The sequence below is a fragment of the Elephas maximus genome, chromosome 1 (assembly GCF_024166365.1).
Source record: "Elephas maximus indicus isolate mEleMax1 chromosome 1, mEleMax1 primary haplotype, whole genome shotgun sequence".
Lineage (NCBI taxonomy): Eukaryota > Metazoa > Chordata > Mammalia > Proboscidea > Elephantidae > Elephas > Elephas maximus.
The window spans coordinates 49,445,832-49,467,374 of record NC_064819.1 but is presented as its reverse complement, the minus strand read 5'-3'; the positions used below and the strand labels follow the sequence as shown (position 1 = coordinate 49,467,374).

The following is a 21,543-nucleotide window of genomic DNA, read 5'->3' as shown; positions in this document are numbered from 1 at the left end:
AGGGTTTCCAAGGCTGTAATCTCTATGCAAGCAGGTTGCCACATCTTTCTCCCATGGAGCAGCTGGTGGGTTCAAATCACGGACCTCTCAGTTAGCAGCAGCACTTGACCACTGTGCCACCAGGGCTCCTTACAGTAGGGCTAACCATTACTAATCAGGAATAACTACTGCCATTAAAGGAATCAGCCCTCAAAGACTGAACCTGTAACTATTTAGCTGGAACCTATAAGAGGGGCCCAAAACAGGAGGGGGGCGTGCACAGACCCCAGACTAGAGTCAAACCTAAGGTAGATTTATTAGCAAGTCACATCCAAAAATGGAACACAAGGCTGCAGAAGTGGATTTTTTTTTTTTTTTTTTAAATAGCAGCTAAACAATTTGGGGATTAGCTTCCCCCAGTGCTTGCTATAGAATAAATATCTTATTCACCTGGTGACCTTAACTCTCCAGAGCAAGATGAAAATCCTGAAGTCAACAAAAAGGCTTAAGAACAGTCAGAGATAAGCCATTCAGGTGCTTACTTTGGCCTCTTAACTTTTACTTGTATGTAATTCTACTGAGTCTATTATCTTGGCAGTTAGGGAGGAGACAGGACCCCACCCCCATCATCCAGACAGGGTTAAATTCTGTTTACCATATTGGGTAGATTTTTGAAAGACTGCTGGGTAAACTGGCAAATTTCGAACTTCAGGAAACTCCTTTCTTTAGACTCAGGTTCCGCCAACAATGTAAGGAAAATATCGTGCAGCTGTACTCATTTCAAGGTGCCGGGTCCCTTAAAGTGTCTAAACACCTGGCTTTCAATGCAGCTGGATTATAAAATCTGGTAGGTAGGACTCAAACCAAATTTAAATAGCTGCTCAGTTTCCCAACCTTTATAAAAGCAAAAGTAGACTCTTTAAAATAACAATAAGGAATAAAGGACAAATTGCTTTCATGTTTTCTGTCCAGCTGATAGTTTTGATAGTTCCTCTGTTCCTGCAGGGAAATCCTGGAATTTGACTCCTTCTCAACTTCACTGGAATGGGACACTCCAGCAGTGGCACAAAACCAGAACTGTAAATATTGGAAGCTTTCAAACTTTAAAAAAAAGACACACTTTCTAAACAGCAGCACTGGAAGTAACTGTTCACGTGCTATTTATTATAGTCCAAGGATTGTGGTATCAGTCTGTGGATTTTCTTCCTCAATCCTCACCACTCATGGCGACTGTGTGTATGTCAGAGCAGAGCTGCTCCACAGGGTTGTGTGTCAGCGGCTGTGACCTTTTGGAAGCAGACTGCCAGGCCTTTCTTCTGAGGCATCTCTGGGTGGGTTCCAAGACCAACCTTTTGGTTAGTATCCAAGAGCCCACCCAGGGATTTCTTAATCCTCACAACAGTCCTAAAGTCTACTCTGCAGATAAGAAAACCTCAACTCGCCTGAGGCCTAGGAGATACCAGGAGCCAGGTCTGGGATGGCTTAGGGCCAAGAAGTCGGGAGGACACTTATTTGCAGATACCCCCACTCCTCCAAGCACCAGGTCATGTTCTTAAAGCCTGAACAGAAGGTGGCTGCACTGAGAGCACTTCCTAAAGCTCTGGCCCAGGCTCCCTGCCCTGTCCTCAGAAAATGCCCCCACCTTGGGACACAGCTGCAGCATGCCCTGGCCACTTCCTGGGGACACTTAATTTCTTGCTCCTTACAGTTTTTTAATGTAGAGACTGACATTCCTTTTTAAAAGGGATTTCACGCTTCCTTTTTTCCTTCTCTGTCTCCAGAGGCAAGGAGGAGTGAGAGCAAACAGCTTCTCCTGCAGGGAGCCCCACCCGGGCTCAGACATTCCTCCCCTCCCCCAGCCCTCTCCCTTACCCATCCCAGGCCTGAGAACTGACATCAAACAGCTGCACTAATCTCTCCCAGTTGCTGGGAGAAACAGCGAGGGCACAGTGACAGCTCCCTGGCTTCTCGGGCAGGCGGCGCCGCCCCTCCCCGGAGCACAGGAATCCACCCAGGCTGTACACTGAGTCCCACCACCCTCCTCAGGCTGTTCAACCAAACCAGCCTGGACTGAAATGCTGGGCAAAAAGCTGGGCTGACTTGTCAGAGGGCTGACGCGGGGCGTGTGCAGAGCCCGGGCCAGCCAGTCCTTGCCCTTGGGCAGCGTAGAGGACACCTCCAATGTCCATACCTTCCCCTCCCCCCTCAGCCCCCAGGACTCACAAATACAAGAGGCTGGAGGATACTGTGTGACACATTTTTTCAATTTTTAGGACAGCATTTAACACGTGTGGGACCGATGCCACGTTCATCGGTCCTAGGTCTCTGCAGGTGATGGGTGTGTGTGTGGGGGGCGGGTAGCAGTGAAGGGCACTGAACGTTCCTCGGAACGCTGGAGAATCCTGAAGAGATGGTCAAGGCACCTCCAACCTGGGGGACTGCTCTCAGACCCTCCTGAGACAATGCCCTCCCCCAGGCCTGTGTGCCTGTCAGAGCCTCCCTGGGGTTCCCCGCATGCTAATCCTGAGCTAGATTTAGGACATCGCTTTAAAGCCCCTCAGAGACAACCAAGATCAAGAGTTTGAGGAAGGTCTCAATCCAGGGGAAGCACAGGGAAGTGCTACACCATCTGAGGCAAAACACCACAAGAAAAGTTTTACCCCGACCAGATAACAAGCTCTCTCTCCCTGGACAAGAGGACAAAGGTCTACTCTCCCACCCTGAATTTACCTCTTTCCCTCTGTTTTCTGACTAGCCTGTAGCTCCCTGAGGGGGGGCCTGTCTTGAACACTGTTCTCAAGTCTGGTAAAGTGCCCAACACACAATAAGCACCCAATGATCTGCTGAATACATCTTGACTGGAATGATTTTAAAAATTATTTACCTGACCTCCTTTAATCAAGAAGCCATTTAAAATTATACCAAAATTCACTTTACTTCTGAAAAATCTACTTTTGCCAAATGCCACCCTCAGCAGCAGCCACAGAGACACAGGGAGACCTCAGGGGTCAGCCCCCAGGCCATCTTCTGACCCACCGCTAGGTCAGCCTGAGGCAAGTCTTTCCAACAGGAGGCCAGGCACCTCCTGTTTCACAGCTGGGCTCTCCCAGCCATGGGTGGGCTTGTCCTAGGCCTGCACCGGGTGGCTATGAGCACTCGTAATGTGACTGGTTTGAATTGAGATGTCCTGTAATTCTTACACACACTCCGATTCTCAGACTTAGCAGAAGAATATAAAATATACCATTAGTAATTTTTATATTGACATGTTGAAATTCTACTTGGGGGTATACTGATACAGTCAATAAATTATTATTAATGTCACCTGTTTCTTTTTAAAATAATACGTGTGGCTCACATTCTATTTCCATTGGGCACCGATGACCTGGACTTCCCTCCCATCTAACTTCTTCACAGAAGCTACAAACTGTCACTCTGTTCTATTCTTATAACCGAGCAAGATATCCAACACCATGCAGCATCCTCACACAGGGGTGTCCTCTTTCCATCCCCTTGCTCCCTGAACACTTTGTCCGCTAGCCTCAGATTCCAAATGCCAGCTCCCAGCAAGCTCTGGTCTCTCTCCTTGCTGCCTTCTCTTCTCTCTGCTGGGGGTGCTGGACAGGATGAGGATTTATTGCTGGTCATGGCTGGGCACCAGCCATAATCAACACCGAGGGCCAGAATGGTTACAAGTGGCTCCGGGTCTTCCTTTTGGTTCTACACGAACACTTGGTTCATGTGAAACACACGGGAAGTGGAGGAAAATCGACTCGGCATTTTGATGAGTTTGGGCTCCCAGCGCTTTCACGAAGGCACAATGGGCACCTTGCCAACTTGGGGAGTAGGGTAGGGGAGGAGAGCGAGAAACCAACAGCTGTTTTGAGTTATAAACTTTCTGTCTGAGCTGGTAGCATCCCTCCATGGTTCTGATGCCTTCTGGGGTTTGAAAATGGAGTTGGTGCCTATTTTAGCTCTGGGTTAGCAGTCTCTCTCTCCCGACCAGCTTCTGTCATAGTTCACTGCCTGGTTAGGTCCTCCTGGCTCCTGCCTGCCCCCAAGGCATCCTCTTAAAGCAGGGTATTATGTGGGCAGTTAGGGGAAAGAGGAATTAACTCTGTTCTGTAATCAGCTCCTTTTGGTCTCCAGGCCTAAGCCCCACCCCACCCAGCTAGGGTTACTAGACAAAGCAGGGTGGATGGATGGCCTTCCATCCCATCCCACCCGTGAGGTGACCTGCTTCTATACGTGGCACCGCCGGGCACTCGGGGTGTCCAGGGAGGTCACGGGAATGAATGGCTGCCCAGAGGAGTTGGCTCCCGGAAAGGCTACAAAACTTCTCCATTCATCCCTGACCAAACAAAGGGTGTTATTATTGACTAGGTAACAACAATGCTCTACCCTGTTAGCAGGACAGGCAGAGCTTGAGGTTCAACATCACAAACCCACTGCAGTGAATTACTTATCCGCTGGGGCTGCTCTGCGTGTGCATGGGAGACAGCGTCCAGATGCGTTCCTACCTTCCTCCTCTCAGATTAGGAAACCCCTGCCTCTCCCTTCCAGCAGACTCTGAATCATGGTGACCCTATGTGTGTCACAGTAGACCTGTGCTCCACAGATTTTCCCCCAAGTAGACTACCAGGCTTTTCTTCTGAGGAACCTCTGGGTAGACTCAAACTGCCAACCTTTCAGTTAATAGCTGAGCACTTTATTGCATCACCTTTCCCTGGAGCAGGGCTCCGGTCAGGAAGGCCCAGGAGAAACCACACCCTTGACCAAACCAGCATTACGGAGGACACACCTCTCCTATCACTGTTATGCACTGTGCTCTGCAGGCTGGAGCTGCCCAGAAATCTCTCATGACAGCCAGGTTTTTCCTGTGAAAAAAGGATTCTTTAGAAGGGGGCAAGTGGGTCATTCCTAGGATGACTTCTGATCACAAAATAAAGTAACAAATGAGATAAAATACCTGGTGAAGGAGAGAGACAAGGGGTGTGCCTACCATTCTGGGTGACGGCGCTGTATGGAAAGGAGTTGGGGTCCCATGGGCTGTCCCTGCCTCTGCCCACAGTTCCCCATGTGAGGCTCATCTGGAGTGTCGCCTCTGCTTGCTCAGGTCCTCTGCCTAGAGAACTATTAGGACCCTGGTGTCCTGACAACCAGCACATGGTGCAATTTCCTGAGACTAGGGAGTTACATAAAGACACTTTATAGCACTTCACTCACTCGGTGGTTTAGACTCTTCATAAATTGCTTCCCTAATTGAAGAATGTCAAGCTAATGTGATTGAGGATATGTGACATGGTTTTGAATTACTATACAACTAGGCTTCCCTCCACCAACAAAAAAGTCTTCAGTTTGCTCAGGCCTTCTTACGCCTAAGTCACAACTAAACACACGTCCTGAGGAATGAAATCTGGTGATTCAGGCCAACAGATGCCCAAATTCTTACACTCCCAAGCTGCCTTCTAAAACACAAAGCTACAACTACATACATATACTCACCTCTGCTCTTTAATGAGCCCTAAGCTGTGACTTTCACGGTATGCTACTTTGAAGTCTCTCAGACGTTCTTCGTTCTTCTCAACTCTTTAAAAGTATGGTAGTAACATTTTAACAAGTAGCAATTCCCTAAGAAAAGGCTCTAAATCCATCTGTTCATTAAGAACACAGAACTTTTTGCCTGATGAAAAAGTTCTAGGAGAAGGTAGAGAAATAATGATGAGATTCCCTAAACTGGGCTGGAAAATAGTTATTGGCATCTTTGTCTTCTGCCTGGTGAGGCTAGGGTCAGCAGCTGGAACCAGAACAGACTGGACGCGGAACCTGGAGCGGTAAGCCAACCAGCTACCACTGCTGCACTGAGACCACTGGATGTCTCTTTTCCCTCTAAGTGTTCTGAGGTCTCTCTGCTCCCAGTCCAGCTCAGTTCAAACACTCACGAGCACATTTACCATGTGCCAGCACTGTGCCTGGTGTGGGACAGGCAGCCCTTACCACACCCTCACACACAGCTATGGGAAGAAAACCTGACTGCTATACAAAAGCACTTGTGACAGGGAACCTGCAGCACACAGGGCCCACTGGCGATCTATTCAGGTACCTCACAGGGCCAAGCGCAAGCAGAGTGGACTGCCTAACAATGCCCTGAGAACACAGCCGCCTCTCTGACACTTCTCAGGCTCCCACCGTACACTATTCTTAACGCCTTACTAATGTCATTGGCTTAAATAGGACCTTCCTCTCTTGTTTTTTTTGTTTCAATTTTTTAATTTTAACTTAAAATATATAAATGTTCATTTATTTGCTTTAAAAAAATATGTGTTTTTGGTGGAAGTTTACATAGGAAATTAGGTTCTCATTTAACAATTTCTGTACGTATTGTTCAGTGACATTGGTTATATTCTTCACAACGTATCAGCATTCTTGTTATTTCCATTTTGGTTGTTCTGTTTCCATTAATCTAGCGTCCCTGTCCCTGCTAGCCTTCTCACCTTTGGTGTAGGGTAAATGTCAACCATTTGGTTTCATCTAGATGATAATTTGGAGGAGCATAAGAGTCACAGGTGATAGTATTTATTTTATGGGCCAATCTGTCATTTGGCTGAAAGGTCACCTCTGGGAGTGGGTTGAGCTCCAAATTCAAACAGTATCTCAGAGCAGTAGTCTCAGGGGTTCATCTAATCTCTGCTGGTCCAATAAGTCTGGCCTGTTTTAGGAATCTGAGTTTTGTTCTGCATTTCTCTCCCATTCGCTCCAGGACCACTTATTGGGGCCCTGGTCAGAACAAGACCTTCCTCTCTTGATCAGTTCACATTGTCAGTACTGTCAGCTGCCATGGAGTCAGTCCCCAACACACGGTGACCCCATGTACGACGGAATGAAACGCTGCCTGGTCCTGCACCATCCTCAGAGTTGGCTGCAGACTAAACCATCGTGATCCACAGGGTTTTCACTGGCTCATTCTTGGAAGTAGATCACTAGGACTTCCTTCCTAGTCCTGGTCTGGAAGCTCTGCTGAAACCTGCTCAGCATCAGCAACACGCATGCCTTCACTGACAGACAGGCAGTGGCTGCACATGCGGTGTGCGGACCAGGAATCGAACCTGAGTCTCCCGCATGGAAGGTAAGAATTCCACCACCAAACCACCATGACTCACTGTAGGAGTCCCTGGGTGGTGCAAATGATTAATGCGTTCAGCTGCTAACTGAAAGGCTGACAGTTCAAGTCCACCCAGAGGCTCCTTGGAAGAAAGGTCTGGCAATCTACTTCTCAAAAACTAGCTACTGAAAATCCAATGGAGTATGATTCTACTTTGACACACACGGGATTGCCATGAATCAGAATCGACTCAACAGTAACTGGTTTTTGGTTTAATGCCATCATATAAAAGTTAGATCATTTCCAGTTTAGAGAAATGGAAAATAAGAATATATCACACATGAGCCAGAAGAAGCAGGAATTCTCCTACCTTAGAGGGTTGTCTGAATGGGTCTCCATGTGGGTCTCCAGCCCATACTTGCAAACAAACTCCTTGAAACACACTGGGCAATGAAAAACTTCATCAGCCTTCTTCTCCAAGTCACCTGACTGCCCATCTTCTACCATCTTAGGGAAAAGAAAAGATAAAGTCACAGGGAGGCCTCCCACGTGGGTTTGCTTCAGAAGTGAAATCAACACTAAGTCCAGACATTACCAGAAAGGAAAGGGTGCTTCTCACCCCTTGGTGTTAAGAACACTACCGACCAGTCACTCATTCACATAACAAATACTCATTGAACACTATCGACCATCCACCCTTCAACCCCCTCACCCGTTCAGCAAAGATTTACGGAGCACCTACTATGTGCCGTGCAAACGGTTAACGTGCTCAGCTGGTAACTGAAAGGTTGGCGGTTTGAGTCCACGCAGAGGTGCCTCGGAAGAAGGGCCTGGTCATCTACTTTTGAAAAATCAGCCATTGAAAACCCTATGGAACACAGTTCTACTCTGACACACACGGGGTGGCCAGGAGTCAGTGTCGACTCAATGACAACTGGTGTTTACTATGTGCTCGGCATTGGGGGTACAAGAGTGAGGGCAAAAGAGTTCCTAACTCTTACGAAGCTTACATTCTAGTCCAAGAAGCAACTTAAAAGGCATGGAAAATTTTAAAAAGCTCTTCACTTCATCACTGGGCTCAGGGAGGTAACTCAAAGAGGAAGCACACACTGGTACTCTTTTTCCATGGACATTTCACAGAACAGTATGGGAAAGTAGGTTAAAAGCTTAGGGTGGACTTTTGCCAAGTCCCCAAACTATGAAAATACAGATTAGAGGTAATTCTGCCAAAAGTCTCGTGACGAGGCTTGCTGGTGCTGGGAGCAGACAGAACCTTTTTAGCAGGCGAGGGGTCTTCCTTCTCAGACTCAGCATCGTGACTCAGCTTCCTCTTGGAGGCCAGCCGCCTGCGCTTTAGAGGGGACGGAGGGGCTGCAGATGTGGCACCGTTGGGGTCCTTCTCGTGAATCTTCATATGTCTGAAAAGAACAGGCATACACACACACACAATGTGTTTTAACGAAAATCTCTTAAGTAGTTCATCTATTTATCTTTCACATTTTTTATATTTTAGATTCAGGCACTGGCACTGAATTTTCCTTAACCCAGTTAAGAGACAGAGAACTGTAATTCACAGTTTCTTCTCTCTTTTAAAACATCGCAATCTCCTTGAATCTCTCCTAAAGCTCTTGTAAGTACTATCCAAAAATGTTGCTCAACGCTCTGCTGTCTGTTGACAGATATTTATAAACTTAACTGGCGTTAATGAGATGAAACCAAACCATCTGACGACCCATTTGTTCTACTGACTCTGGCAAAACATAATATTTAAAAAAAAAAAAAAATTGTATAGCATAATTCCACAGAATATAGAATTCCCAGGACCAAAGCTGTTCTCCTAGTTCATAAACCAAGCAAAGGTCTGTGTTTGCTCCAGAATTCACCCCCATCTTCTGGTGTGTGTTCTCTCTTGTCCACCACTGGAGTTAAATTTGGGGTCACATTTGAGAAGTGCTGACAGAGAGATGTCCTGAAAGTCTTTTCATTCTGTTTGCAGTATGAGGCGGATTTACAGATCCTGAAAGTAGCCTACAATGTAATGAGTAAATTAAATGCTGCAACTCTGGTATCTATAGGACTATGAATATACATAGAGTAAGAAAGTCTACACATAGTGTGCATACACCTGTTCTAAAAAGACAGTTTTGTGAGTGGCCTGATTTAAATGACTTTATCAAGTCCTAAAACAAACATTCTAAAAACAAGTCCCAAGATATACAGGAAAAGAAAGAAGGACATTACAAAAAGATCGTCAGTCTCGATGTCCTGACTTTGTGATGTCTAAATGGTTTAGCGTTCCTAAGACAATCACCATCACCACCATCGTCATCAGATTCTCAGTCAACTCTACCAGATGGAGCTGAAGCTTTTCATATACACCCATTTCATACGACTGTCACACTTGCAAATTTCTTGGGAAAGGGAAACAAGAGCTGTCTTCATAACCCACCCTGCCACACTTTTGTTCACAGAAGGAAGTTCAGCTCACTTTTTACTGTGCCTTCTTCAGAGGACCCGGGAGATGAGCCGAGAATGAAAATGCTTGTGAACCATGGGCAGCAACATGCCTCTGCTGCTCAGGACAATCCTTTAATGAGATGGCTACAGTAACACCTTTCCCACACATGACCCCTACGATATTTGGGACTCGACTTTTCTATGACTTTGTGGATATAAGGTGCTGGAGACTACCACACCACCTCTTTTGTTCTGCTTCTACAAAGTCTAGAAGGTAGATGGGTCCCCACATTAATGACCCCTCCAATACTACCCCCCTACCTAAACAACAGCCCTATAACCAGTCCAGCTAGAACTGCTACAGGTGTGCCCGAACCTCTGAGGACATGGGAGTCAGGAAATGAGGCCCAGGCTGAGCCTTGGTCCTCTCAAGGGGAACCAGGGTACTTGAGCTGGAAGATCCAGTGGGAAGAAGTGCAAAGTAATCACAGACAACCATCATTGTCTACGTCCAAACAATTCCTTGCGTAGATTATTAGGGAAGGGTGCTTTATTGCTTAGTTCTTGGTCATGTAAGGCTCGAGAAAGTTGACAGAAACAAACAGGCTTGTTCTAAGTACTTCCTCCCTTCCAAGATGACTGTTACCTAAGACAGACCTTCACTGAATGTCAGCTTTTGGAAGAAAAACAGAAAAGGTGGTGAGTTTTAGAAATGTATTATATGGTACAACCCAGTCTTAGAAATGTTATTAAAAAAAAAAAAATTCAAAAATTGAGAAAGTATGGTATCTGTTGTTAGCTGCTATCAAGCTGGTCCCAGACTCACGGTGACCCCACGTGTTCCAGAGTACAGCTGTTCCATTGGGTTTTCTTGGCTGTAATCTTTATGGAAGCAGTTCACCAGGCCTTCTATGGAGCTGCTGGGTGGGTTCGAATGGTCAGCTTTGAGTTAGCAGCCCATTACAAAATACCTGCGCCACCCAGGCTCCAACTCATGGAGACCCTATAGGACAGAGTATAACTGCCCCATAGAGTATCCAAGGAGCAGCTAGTAGATTTGAACTAGCAATCTTTTGGTTAGAAGCTGAGTGCTTAACCACTGTACCATCAGGGCTTCATGATAATATTAAGGGCTATAAATTAGTATCAAAATTATCAGCCACATTAAAATGAAACCCGCCCTTTCAATAAATTAGAATTAATCTAAAAAATTAACACCATTCTCATAACTTCATTTGTGCAGATGAACATGTGGCTATGAGAATCTATGAGAGTATTAGAAATTAGAGACTGATATTTGTAAACAATTCACTAGTACATTTCAAGCTACATCTTTTCAATTATATGATACAAATATTTACAAAAATACAAAATGTTGCTTTTATGATTTAGTTCTTGGGATTTGAGAGAAGCTGTTTCCCCAAGTGGGGGAGGAACAGGGAGAGGGAACAGCACTGAGGGAGTGTATGGATTGGGTACTTCACACAGACGGCTTTTCATTTTGCAGATGAGGCGATGGAGACCCGGAGGCTGGCCTGCCCAGGCTTCACAACTAATAGGTAACACAGCCTAGAAAGAACCCAGGTCTGTCGGCTCTTTGCCCTACACCAAACCACTCCACCGGCCAAGTCAGTGGGCTCCATTCTGAATCACATGCTGGGATCTTGGGGCATCCACCTGACCCTGAACACTTCCCCTCTGCCCTATGTGAGTGACTGCGCCCTGAGGTTGACCAGTTGGCCACCAAAGTCTACCCAAATTTCAGTAGGAAAACAAAGGTGGGGAGGAGCCTGCAGGTCAGGGGCATAGAACAGTTCGGATGTCTAGTCCTGCACAAGGACTAGAGCCTCTGTCCTGTCTGAGGAACTTGGGTTGCCTTGGGACTGCACTGCTGCTAGAGAGAGAGAAAAAAAAAAATGAGGTCAAAGCAATCTAATGGGCTTTGTTGTCGAGTACAAAGTTGCTGAATGTGTCAACCTGCTCCAGTTCCCTGACTGAGCCCAGCTGGAGCTCCAGGTTCTAAGGATAAGCAGTGCTCTAGTCTAGGACTAAACCTCTGGGTGTTGGTTAAAACACAGGAGGGACAAATCCATTCAGCCACGTGGTAAGCAACAGAAGCAAGCTCACTGAAGAACTCAATTCAGTCAACAACTGAACAGCCAGAGCCTGGGAAGTACAGCCATTTCTGAAGCTGGGGTGATCTGTGATTCGGTGCCTCCCCTGTCTTGGCCCCTTCTCTTCTCCCCGGCCTCCAACAGCAGAAGTGGCCACATTTCCTCCCCAAATGCTCACAGGAAGTGGGCCAGGCACCAGAATGGGCCAATGATGGCTCCTTCGCCTCTGAGTGTGGCCAAAATAGAAAAGGGGTTGGGGGCAGACAACTATATTTCTCTTCTTTAGAAGGTTCAGGTTTGCTTTTCTCTTGGGTTTTATTGCAAGGGAAAATTCATCTAACTTTTGTGTACCACAGAATCAATAAATTACAATGTGCCTCAGACGCGGAAGCAACCTGAGAAGCTAACCAACCCCCGACTCAGCATGGAAATCCCCTCCATGGCATACTGAGGGATTGTCCTTTAGTTCTGTTCAAATACTCTGAATACAAGGAGTTCTCCATTTTCATCAGCTTTAATTGTTAAAACCATCTTCCCTATATTGAGTCAAAAATTCCATTCTTCCTTCAAATGTCTATCTATCCTCAGGGGCAATACACGATCAGTCTACTTTCTTTCCACATGGCAGCTCTTCAAACAGTCCAAGATTACTACTGCACTTCTCCTGAGTTCTTCCTCCCCAAAATCAAACCGCTCCAGCCCCCCTGAACATTTTGCTCTCAAGTTTGTTGAATGATACTGGTCACTCCTAGCCTTGAAACACTCTCCAGTTTGTAAATGTTATGTTGTTAGTTGCTGTCGAGTCAGCTCCGACTCATGGCGACTTAAGGCACAAGAGAACTAAATGTTGCCCGATCAGGCATTCAGCTGCCTTCCAGAAAGACTGCTACAAATTTTCACTCCTGCCAGCTATGGGTGAAAGCACCAGTTTTCTGTACCACGCCAATATTGCATATTGTCAGACTTTCTAATCCCTGTAGTCGGGAAAGTGAAAAGAAATTAACTGCTGGATGGAGAAGACATGGCTGAACAGCAACTTGAATGAAGAAGTAATGAGGATTTCAGGTGACAACAACCTCGGCAGGAACTGGGAGTTTAATGTGATACAAACTCGCATGAGAAAACCCAGGCTCCATTTATATGACCGCTGGAGGTGGTAGCCCCAGCCTTGAGCCCTTTGCTCCCAGCCCACATACAAACTGGTGTTCTGTTATGGCTCCAACATTTCATGAAGGATATTTGCAAACTCTACCGTTGTCTGTCACTTTGTCGTACTGTGGTGGCTTGCATGTTGCTGTGATGCTGGAAGCTAGGCCACCAGTATTTCAAATACCAGCAGGGTCACTCATGGAGGACAGGCTTCAGCAGAGTTTACAGACTAAGAGAGACTAGGAAGACTGTACTTCTGAAAACCACCCAATGAAAACTTCACGGATCACAACAGAATATCGTCCACTGCAGTGCTGGAAGATGAGCCCCCTAGGTTGGACGGCACTCAAACTACACAGTGGCCACAATAATGGACTTAAGCATACCAACGACTATGAAGATGGTGCAGGACCGGGCAATGGTTTGTTCTGTCGTATGTAGCGTAGCTGTGAGTCAGAGCCATACGATGGCCACTAACAAGTTTTGTTTAGGCTTCTCAAACTCATCAAACTCTTGGCTGTGTTAGAGTCAGTGCCCTTGCTGCCTCTCTGCCCCAGATCACCCCATGACTGCTGGCCCCCCACCACACAAGGTTTAGCTCAAGCACCGCCTCTCTAGAGGCCTTCCCTGAGGCCCCATACCGCACGATGCAGGTGCTCTCAAGCCCATTAAAGAAAAAAAAAAAAAAACCCTGTCTTAATTTCTTCAAGGCACACAGCAGTAACTAAAGTATCTCGTCCGTGTATTTGCTTGTTTCTTCACCGTCATCTAATTTAGGTTCCATTACAGCAGGAATCCTGTCTCCCTGGTCCTCTGCACTAGCCCCTGTTGGCACACAGCAGGTGGTCAATACACACTTGCCAAATGACTAAATAAATGAACCAAGGACTAGAGAAAATCTGTTACAGGGTATCACCACAACAAATGGACTCAACTTCCCAGACACCTTACAGTTTTCTTACTAGGATTTAATGCAGAAAACTAAGTAGGGCTATTCCGAAGGGTCTTTATCCAAAAACACTCCAACAATGCAAACTGAGATGACGTACCAATTCTTTCCTTACTGCAGTTCGCCTGCGTTCGCACTGGACAAAACAATACTGCAGTCACAGCAGACGGGAGTTAACGTGAAGCCAAATGACGCTTCTGCTTTTGCACAGAATTCTTGACTTTTTCTTTTGAGGCGTGACACTTCAACAGTGGAAATCCTGCCACATCGTGGTCTAAAGGAGGAATTTTATCAGAACTCCTTTACCAGTTGAGTGAAGAAGTCTTTCCCTCGTTTATAACACTCGAGGGGCTTTCACAGTGATGAACATTACACATTTTCTTAAAACTAGGAAGGTATTACTAGAAATCTAAATCTGAGTACTTTTTTAGCACTGATAGGAGACTACTTTGAATTTTGGGGTGAAAGTTGATTTTCAATTTCAAGTTTTCTTCCTGGAAATTTAATCATTTCTATTCTAAAATTTGAGAAGATCCACTTTACCCAGGGTTGGGCTATCAAGACAACACTGAATTTATCAGAGGTAAACCAAATTTACCCTGGACAACACTGAATAAGCAGTCTAGGAATTCAGAGGAGAAAAAAAAAAAAAAAAAAAAAATTCCTCGAACACACCCTTCCCTACCTCCCTGACCATCCTCATTTCTAGTTCCAAGTAAGGAACTTTTTGCTGACATTTACATTTGGGAAGTTCTTAACCATTCAAACACTGGCTTGCTCTGAGAAGCAAGCAGGGAAACTGGGGTAGGTTGAAAAGCAAATCTGGAAGACAGTCTGTAGTAGACAGACAGAAATCATGGAACAGCAATGCAGTTTTCGGCTGGCTTTACAGGAGTCTTGGAGCCATGAACCTTTTGAGACGTTGTAAACTGGTTCTTAGGAAGAAAGGCCTGGCAGTCTACTTCCAAAAATCAGCCAGTGAAAACCCTATGGATCTTAACAGCTTGACCCACAAGTCCCGATGGCATAGGATTGGGCAGCATTTCTTTCTACTGTGCATGAGGCCGCCATGAGTTGGGGGTCAGACCCGACGACAACTAACACCGCCACCATCGTCGTCCTGGTTCTGTAACTGGGCAACTGTGGAAACTCCACAGTTACTCCGGATACCTCAGCTTCCGTGTCCCCACCTGTGCAATGGATATAATGCTGCCCACTCTCCGAGAGCCCTGATTTTCAAACTACTCTTTGGACCAGCACCATTAGCATTCCCTGGGAGCCGGTTTCAACTGCAAATTCTCAGGTCCCACCTGAGACCTGCAGGTTCGGAGACTCCAGGGTGGGACCAGCAATCTTTGTTCTCACAAGCCCTCTGGGGGAGACTGATGCCCGCTCAAGTCTGGGAACACTGGAGCACAGTGAAATTCTTCAAATCTTTGCGCTGTACGTGGACTGGGGTAACTGGCTGACCAGGATGACAACATTTTTCCAGTGCAACCACTAAACCTCTCCTGGACCCATCTCTCAACATACCAGTGGTCACTCGTCAGTTTCCATAACGAAACAAGTTGGGAAACTTTACATTATTAAAATTAATTTGGGGACAATATCCTTTGGGAAATTAAAAAAAAAATTAACTGAGACCCAAACCAGCAAGTAACCAGTAGCAGCTATCCTCCTGGCTGGCCTGAAATCTTCAAGGTCTTATCTACCTGACTAACATCTGAAGGTTACAGGTCAGGTGGGAACCAGACTCTTCCAGGACGTGCTAACTTTAAATCTTAATTTCTGCACAGGCTTTCCTCACGAGGAGGTGCACCATCTGATTCCCTGAGCAGGTGGCATCGCAATAAGGAGGGCCATGCTTTCAGTGCACAGGACACAGGCTATACAGTGGCACTCAGCACTGCTTCGGGACCTGCAGGACTGCAGTCGACAGCTTCCAACAGGCTTTTGCAACCTGCCTGCTAACATGTCCCCATCTCTACCTGGTGTTCGCATTTCTTTTCCAACAAAGCCTTGTGATAACCAAAGAGGGAGTAAGATGAAAAGAAGAAACACTGACAACCTACATAATTGGCCAAAGAAAAGCAAGTATCCAGAAAGAGCCGGCCTATGTTTTCTTAACAAACGTTTAGGAGAGAAGTTTGAGGGTGGGGAGATGGCAATTTCAGTGAAGTCCAGAGTGATCAGCTGGGGGATGGGGAGGAAGGCTGAGGTGAAGAGGGGCTGAGGTGGCTGGCAACGCATCCATTCCCAGGGTGGCCCCACCTATGTGCTCAAAAGCACCTTCTAGTAATTCGGGTGTTGTTCTAGTTCAGTCATGTTTATCCAGGAGGCTGGTCACGCCAGCTGTGCCAGGGAGTGTGGGGAGGGTTGATGATGGCGTAGCAGCTGGGCTGACCCAAGAGCCAGCACTCTCAAAAAAGTCTAGAAGTCAGCCTACCGTGGGGCTGCAAACCTCAGGAAGGCGTTTCCCGCTGTCTGCAGGTCTCTGTGGGAATGCTCTCACCAGTCTGCTCCCAGGGCTCTGGGGGTGCCACTGGGCAGACACTCCACCATGGGCTAACAAGATGCCATCTTCCCTGACAGGTGAATATGACAAACGTGACTGGCAAAGCGAAGCTGTGCACTTGAGTCCTAACACTCAAGTTTACTCATACGAACTCTGCTCAAGGGCAAAAGATGAAGGAAGGGTTTCTGAAGACCACATCCAACGCAGCAGTTTCCTCCACAAATGCCTCTTCCCGAGGTGTCAGGGAGACACGTCCAGGGAGCAGAGAACCGCTGTCCTCCATAGGGTAGGGGAGCACTCTGCTGGCTCTCCGTCAGGACACATCTACGTTTTCCTGAAAGCTACCAAAACCATCACCAATTGCTGTCAAGTCGATTCTGACTCATGGCCACCCTATGTGTTTCAGAGTACAATTGTGCTCCACAGGGTTTTCAATTGCTGGTTTTTCAGAAGTAGATCATCAGGCCTTTCTTCTGAGGGGCCTCTGAGGAGACTTAAATTGCCAGTCTTTCAGTCAGTAGCGAGCACTTTACCATTTGTGCCACCCAGGGACTCCTTATCAAAAGTTAAAGGAACCTTAATTCAAAGTAGGATGTACTGGGGGGTCAGTTTCACGTTGCTCATTAACAACTGCTTTCGGGTGCCTCTCTATCTCTGCTGCCCTTCAGCTCACAGATCTCCTCTCTAGCCCTAGGGGCTACAGTTCTGGCTGGACCACTGTTTCCGCTCTTCCTCCTACCCTCCCCCGTCTCCAGGGGCCTTTGCGGAGTTTGAAAAAGGCGGTCCATTTTCCACCCTGGTCCTGGGTAAAACTTTTCCGGGTTCTGGTTAAAAGTCTTGGTACAAACACTTCCCCACTGATGACTGAGCTGGGACTGTGATGCCTACAGAATTATTTTTCTTCAATGCCCCGTATCTCCCAGCGACCCTTCAGGCAGGAGAAGGAAAACCTCTGGGTTGCTGCATCCCCTTTTCCTTCCTCCACAGAGGTACTAGAAGCTACTGACTTTAGAGCAGAGTTGAGGTACAACATTCTCTAGTTACTGACTTCCTATTTAGAAAACGGAGTCCTTAGTGGTAAGAACCGTTAACGTGTTCAGCTGCTAACCGAAAGGTTGGAAGTTCGAGTTTACACAAAGGCAGAAGAAAGGCCTGGTGCTCTGCTTCTAAAAAATCAGCCATTGAAAATCCTATGGAGTACAGTTCCACTATGAAAAACATGCAGTTGCCATGAGTTGGAATTGACTCAACGGCAAGCGGTTTTTTTTTAGAAAACAGACGGCCCTTCACTGCTGATTCTAAAGCTCCTTCTGACTCTTCTAACTTTCAAACACAGTGGCGGGGGAGCAGAGAGTCAACCCATGTTGATAAATAACAACCTCTTAAAAATCTGAATTCTAGACACCATTCCTAACCACCATGTTTTGAATCAGCATGCCCTAAACTTTCTTGTACTTCTATTTTTGCCTGCCCTTGTTTTCCTAAAATAATTTTTCATTTGTTACAACATTCTCATACATTATCAGGCTGTTTGGTACCTGTTTATAAATATCCACAAAGACTCGTAGTACGTATTTCCACATAAAATGACAGGACCTTAAAAAAAAAACAAGAACCGCAGAGGTTGGATGAGTTGACTTCTCTCTCACCCAAAAAGCCTGATCACTTGGGCTGAGCTGAGATCTGCCTTCCTGCCCTAATCCAGAGAAACAATATGTATGAGGTTACTGTTTTCCCAATAGGGAAATGCTTGAGTATTACAGGGAAGCTGCCATGTTGTAATCGCCCCATGCCCAGGCTAAAATTCCTCTATTTTTTCAACTTTGCCACAGAGCCCAAGTTCCAAATCCCATACTCACAGCTGGCCCTATCCCAGGAGGGACCCCTGTATCTATGGTCAGAGGTGGTAGAGACCCAATTGAAGCTGACGTTGCCAAAGTGCGCTCAACACCCAGAGTTATCACCTCTGAGAGAAGGAATCACCACTCCATCACAGAGAACACCTTTCCATATGTCATGGATTGAATTGTGTCCCCCAAAAATATCTGTCAACTTGGCTAGGCCACGATTCCCAGTATTGAGTGATTATCCACCATTTTGTCATCTGATGTGATTTTCCTATGTGTTGTAAATCCTATCTCTATGATGTTGATGACGTGGGATTAGTGGCAGTTATGTTAATGAGGCAGGACTCAATCTACAAGATTGGATTGTGTCTTCAGCCAATCACTTTTGAAATATAAAGAGAAGTGAACAGAGAGACATGGGTACCTCATACCACCACAAAAGCAGCGCTGGGAGCAGAGCACGTCCTTTGGACCTGAGGTTCCTGTGCTGAGATGCTCCCAGACCAAGGGAAAACTGATGACAAGGACCTTCCTCCAGAGCTAACAGAGACAGAAACCCTTCCCCTGGAGCTGGCACCCTGAATTCAGACTTCCAGCCTACTAGACTGTGAGAATAACCTTCTGTTTGTTAAAGTCATCCACTTGTGGTATTTCTGTTATAGCAGCACTAGATGACTAAGACATCATGGCAATGACGGAAATAACATAGACAAGCCTACCCTAAAACTTACATGTTTCCTGGTAGAAAGGAAGCATTCACGTCACCAAGACCAATTCTCAGGTCAGCCTGCAGGGGAGTTAACTTTAGGTTTCTTAAGGACTGCAGAACTTAGACATTCACATTCTTCTTTTTGCAGAGGAGGAAGAGGTGACATATCTTCACAACGAGGTGGTGCTAAGTCTATGTTTGCTACTGTTTAGCCTTTTCCAAAAGAGAAACAAGACATGCTTAGGGCACCATTCAAGACGTCAAAGAGGAAGATGGAATGCACAATGAGGGACTGCGGGGAAGAAATCTCCACCATTTTGGGGACACCACTGTCTATTACTTATGGGCCAGTGAACAATAACTGAGAAGGAAGGAGACCAGATCAGGTTGTCCCGACTTGAGAGAGAAGTCTCACCTGCCAAAACCAACTTGGCAACATAGTCCCTTCCCTAGGAGTACATTGGTCTATGGGATGAGCACGATGCCCACAGGAGCTCTGCTTTTCGGAAACAAAGTTCCAAAAAACAAACCAAGCCCGTTGGCACAGAGTCAATTCCAACTCACAGTGACCCACAGGACAGAGGAGAGCTGCCCTGCAGGGTTTCCAAGGAGCGCCTGGTAGATTCGGACTGCCAGCTTTTTGGTCAGCAGCCATAGCTCTTAACCACTGCACCGCCAGGGCTCCAGAGATGATGTTAGCTGCCTTCAAGTCGGCTCTGACACATGGTGACCCCGTGCACAAAAGACTGAAACACTGCCCATCCCTGAGCCAGCCCCGCGATTGGTTCCAGATTGGACCACTAAGGTCCACCGGGTTTTCTTTGGTTGATTTTCAGAAGTAGATCACCAGACCTTTCTTCCTAGTCCATCTTAGTCTGGAAGCTCTGCTGAAACCTGTTCATCATCATAGAATCATCATAGCGACACCCAAGTCTCCACTGACAGGCAGGTGGTGGCTGCACATGAGGTGCACTGACCGGGAATCAAACCCAGGTCTCCCACATGAAAGGTGAGACTCCTACCATTGAACCACCAATGCCCGCTTCCAGAGATGACAGGTACAGCCAGAGGTGACAGGTACAGCCAGAGGTGACAGGTACAGTCAGCATGATCTGATGCAAGGGAGGAGCAGCACTCTGCTCTATCAACAGGAACTGAGAGGGAAAGGCAGGAGCTGGCAGGACGGATGGATGACGATTGGTGACGTGCTTAAGATCCTGGCCAAATCCCATACATCTCAGACCTCGGTTTTCCTGCCTATAATGCTGGAGCCACAGTCCGACTCCTCCTGAGTGAGTGATGTTATATAAGCATGAAGAATAAGAACTAAGGGCCAACATGCCAATGAATCCATTATGCAACTGGATCTTCGGCTTAAAGAAACAAAAGTCTCTCTGCACCAAAGGCCAACAACTCTCCAGTAAGGATCCTGGAGCTCGGAAAGAACCAGGAGAGAGGCCCACGGCGCAAGCGTGACAGGGGGTCAGGTGGAGATCCAACGCCATAAATCCACATGCTTCTCGTTCACTCATTAATAGGGAGTGGGGGAAGCAGATTCTGCTGCTAATCACCTTCCTTAGCAAATCAGGAAAAAGCTGACAGTGAGTGGGTACGTTTAGATGTTTGCTAGCACCAGCTTGCTCAGCCCAAACAGGTTGGACAGGTTGGATATTTAAACAAAGGTGGAAAAATGCACGTTATAAAGCCCGCCATGTGCGGGGAGGGGGGAGCGGGGGGTGGGGAGAGATGGAGCCAGTATCCTGCAGGGTTTGGGTGTGCGATCTAACACTGGAAGTCAGGTTCTTGTCCCTCCTCTTTGCTTTGTTCCTCTCCTAAAACTGAACTGGACACACATTCAGGATCTGCTCAGAACCTCGGGTCATCAGACACTGGAACAGCGGGAGAAAACAGGGTGGACGGTGCTCGGAGTGGGGCCTGCGCTCTCTGCCTCATCCTACCCCCAGCAGACACATACCTTCCCTTCCCGTCCGTGACCTCATTTCTAACTCTCACAATTGCCTGGCTGTTCAAGTGTGGGCAAGCATGAATGCTCCAGATTTTGATGCCACTCACCAGTTTTACCTGGTAGAACTGAGCTTCTGAAATACTTCAAATAAAGAGACAATTTCTTTTGCATCTGGGTGTTCTCCAAAAACAAACTAGCAAACACCGCCTCCAAAAAAAACCACGGAAGAACACCTAAGTTATAAACGTTAGCGTCCAACAGGCCAAATGATAAGAAAGTACTTAATTATGAACCAGAACATAAACCTGAGGAACAGTGACAGAAGAAAAAGGGCTGTGGCAGTTCTAGATGTGAACTCCTTCTTTGGCATAAATGAACTTTAACCGGTCCTTAAGAGAGAAATTCAAATTAAAAAGAAAGCAGCAGTCGCAAGTACATTTTCCAAACATTCTTTGGAAAAAACAAAATAAGCCATGCTGATTGTTAAAGGGTATTAGAAAAGAAGAAAAAACACAAAGCAAAAGGGACTATCGAATAATTAAAATCCATCGACTTTTGAGCTTTGATAGTTTCTTATACTTTATTCTTATTTGAAATACCAGATTGTGACAAATCACTCTTACTTACCCTTTTGCTCAGAGAAGAGTGGTAGCTTTCTACTATTTGCGGGTTTCTAGATGCAAACTAAGAATTCTGAAAAAGGACTACAGAACCTCATATGAGAGCATAAATGCAAATTCACATGCAAAAAATAAA

The 21,543-nt window shown here is 46.4% G+C and overlaps 1 protein-coding gene across 9 annotated transcripts in view; it reads right to left on the bottom strand.

The window, feature by feature from the left end:
- RREB1 (ras responsive element binding protein 1) overlaps nt 1-21,543 on the bottom strand; it is a 190,340-nt gene that overhangs the window by 34,473 nt on the left and 134,324 nt on the right. For 8 of the 9 annotated variants that reach the window (XR_007517197.1, XM_049883027.1, XM_049883000.1 and 5 more), the window contains exons 7-8: nt 8,355-8,499; nt 7,452-7,588 (exon numbers count right to left, since the gene is read on the bottom strand). Coding sequence is in view for 8 of the 9 variants with exons in the window: in XM_049883027.1 (XP_049738984.1) it covers nt 7,452-7,588; nt 8,355-8,499 (282 nt within the window). In the remaining variant the exon portion in view is untranslated. Of the gene's footprint in view, nt 1-7,451; nt 7,589-7,823; nt 8,500-21,543 lie in introns of those variants that run through there. The other variant, XM_049883065.1, reaches the window with a different exon arrangement.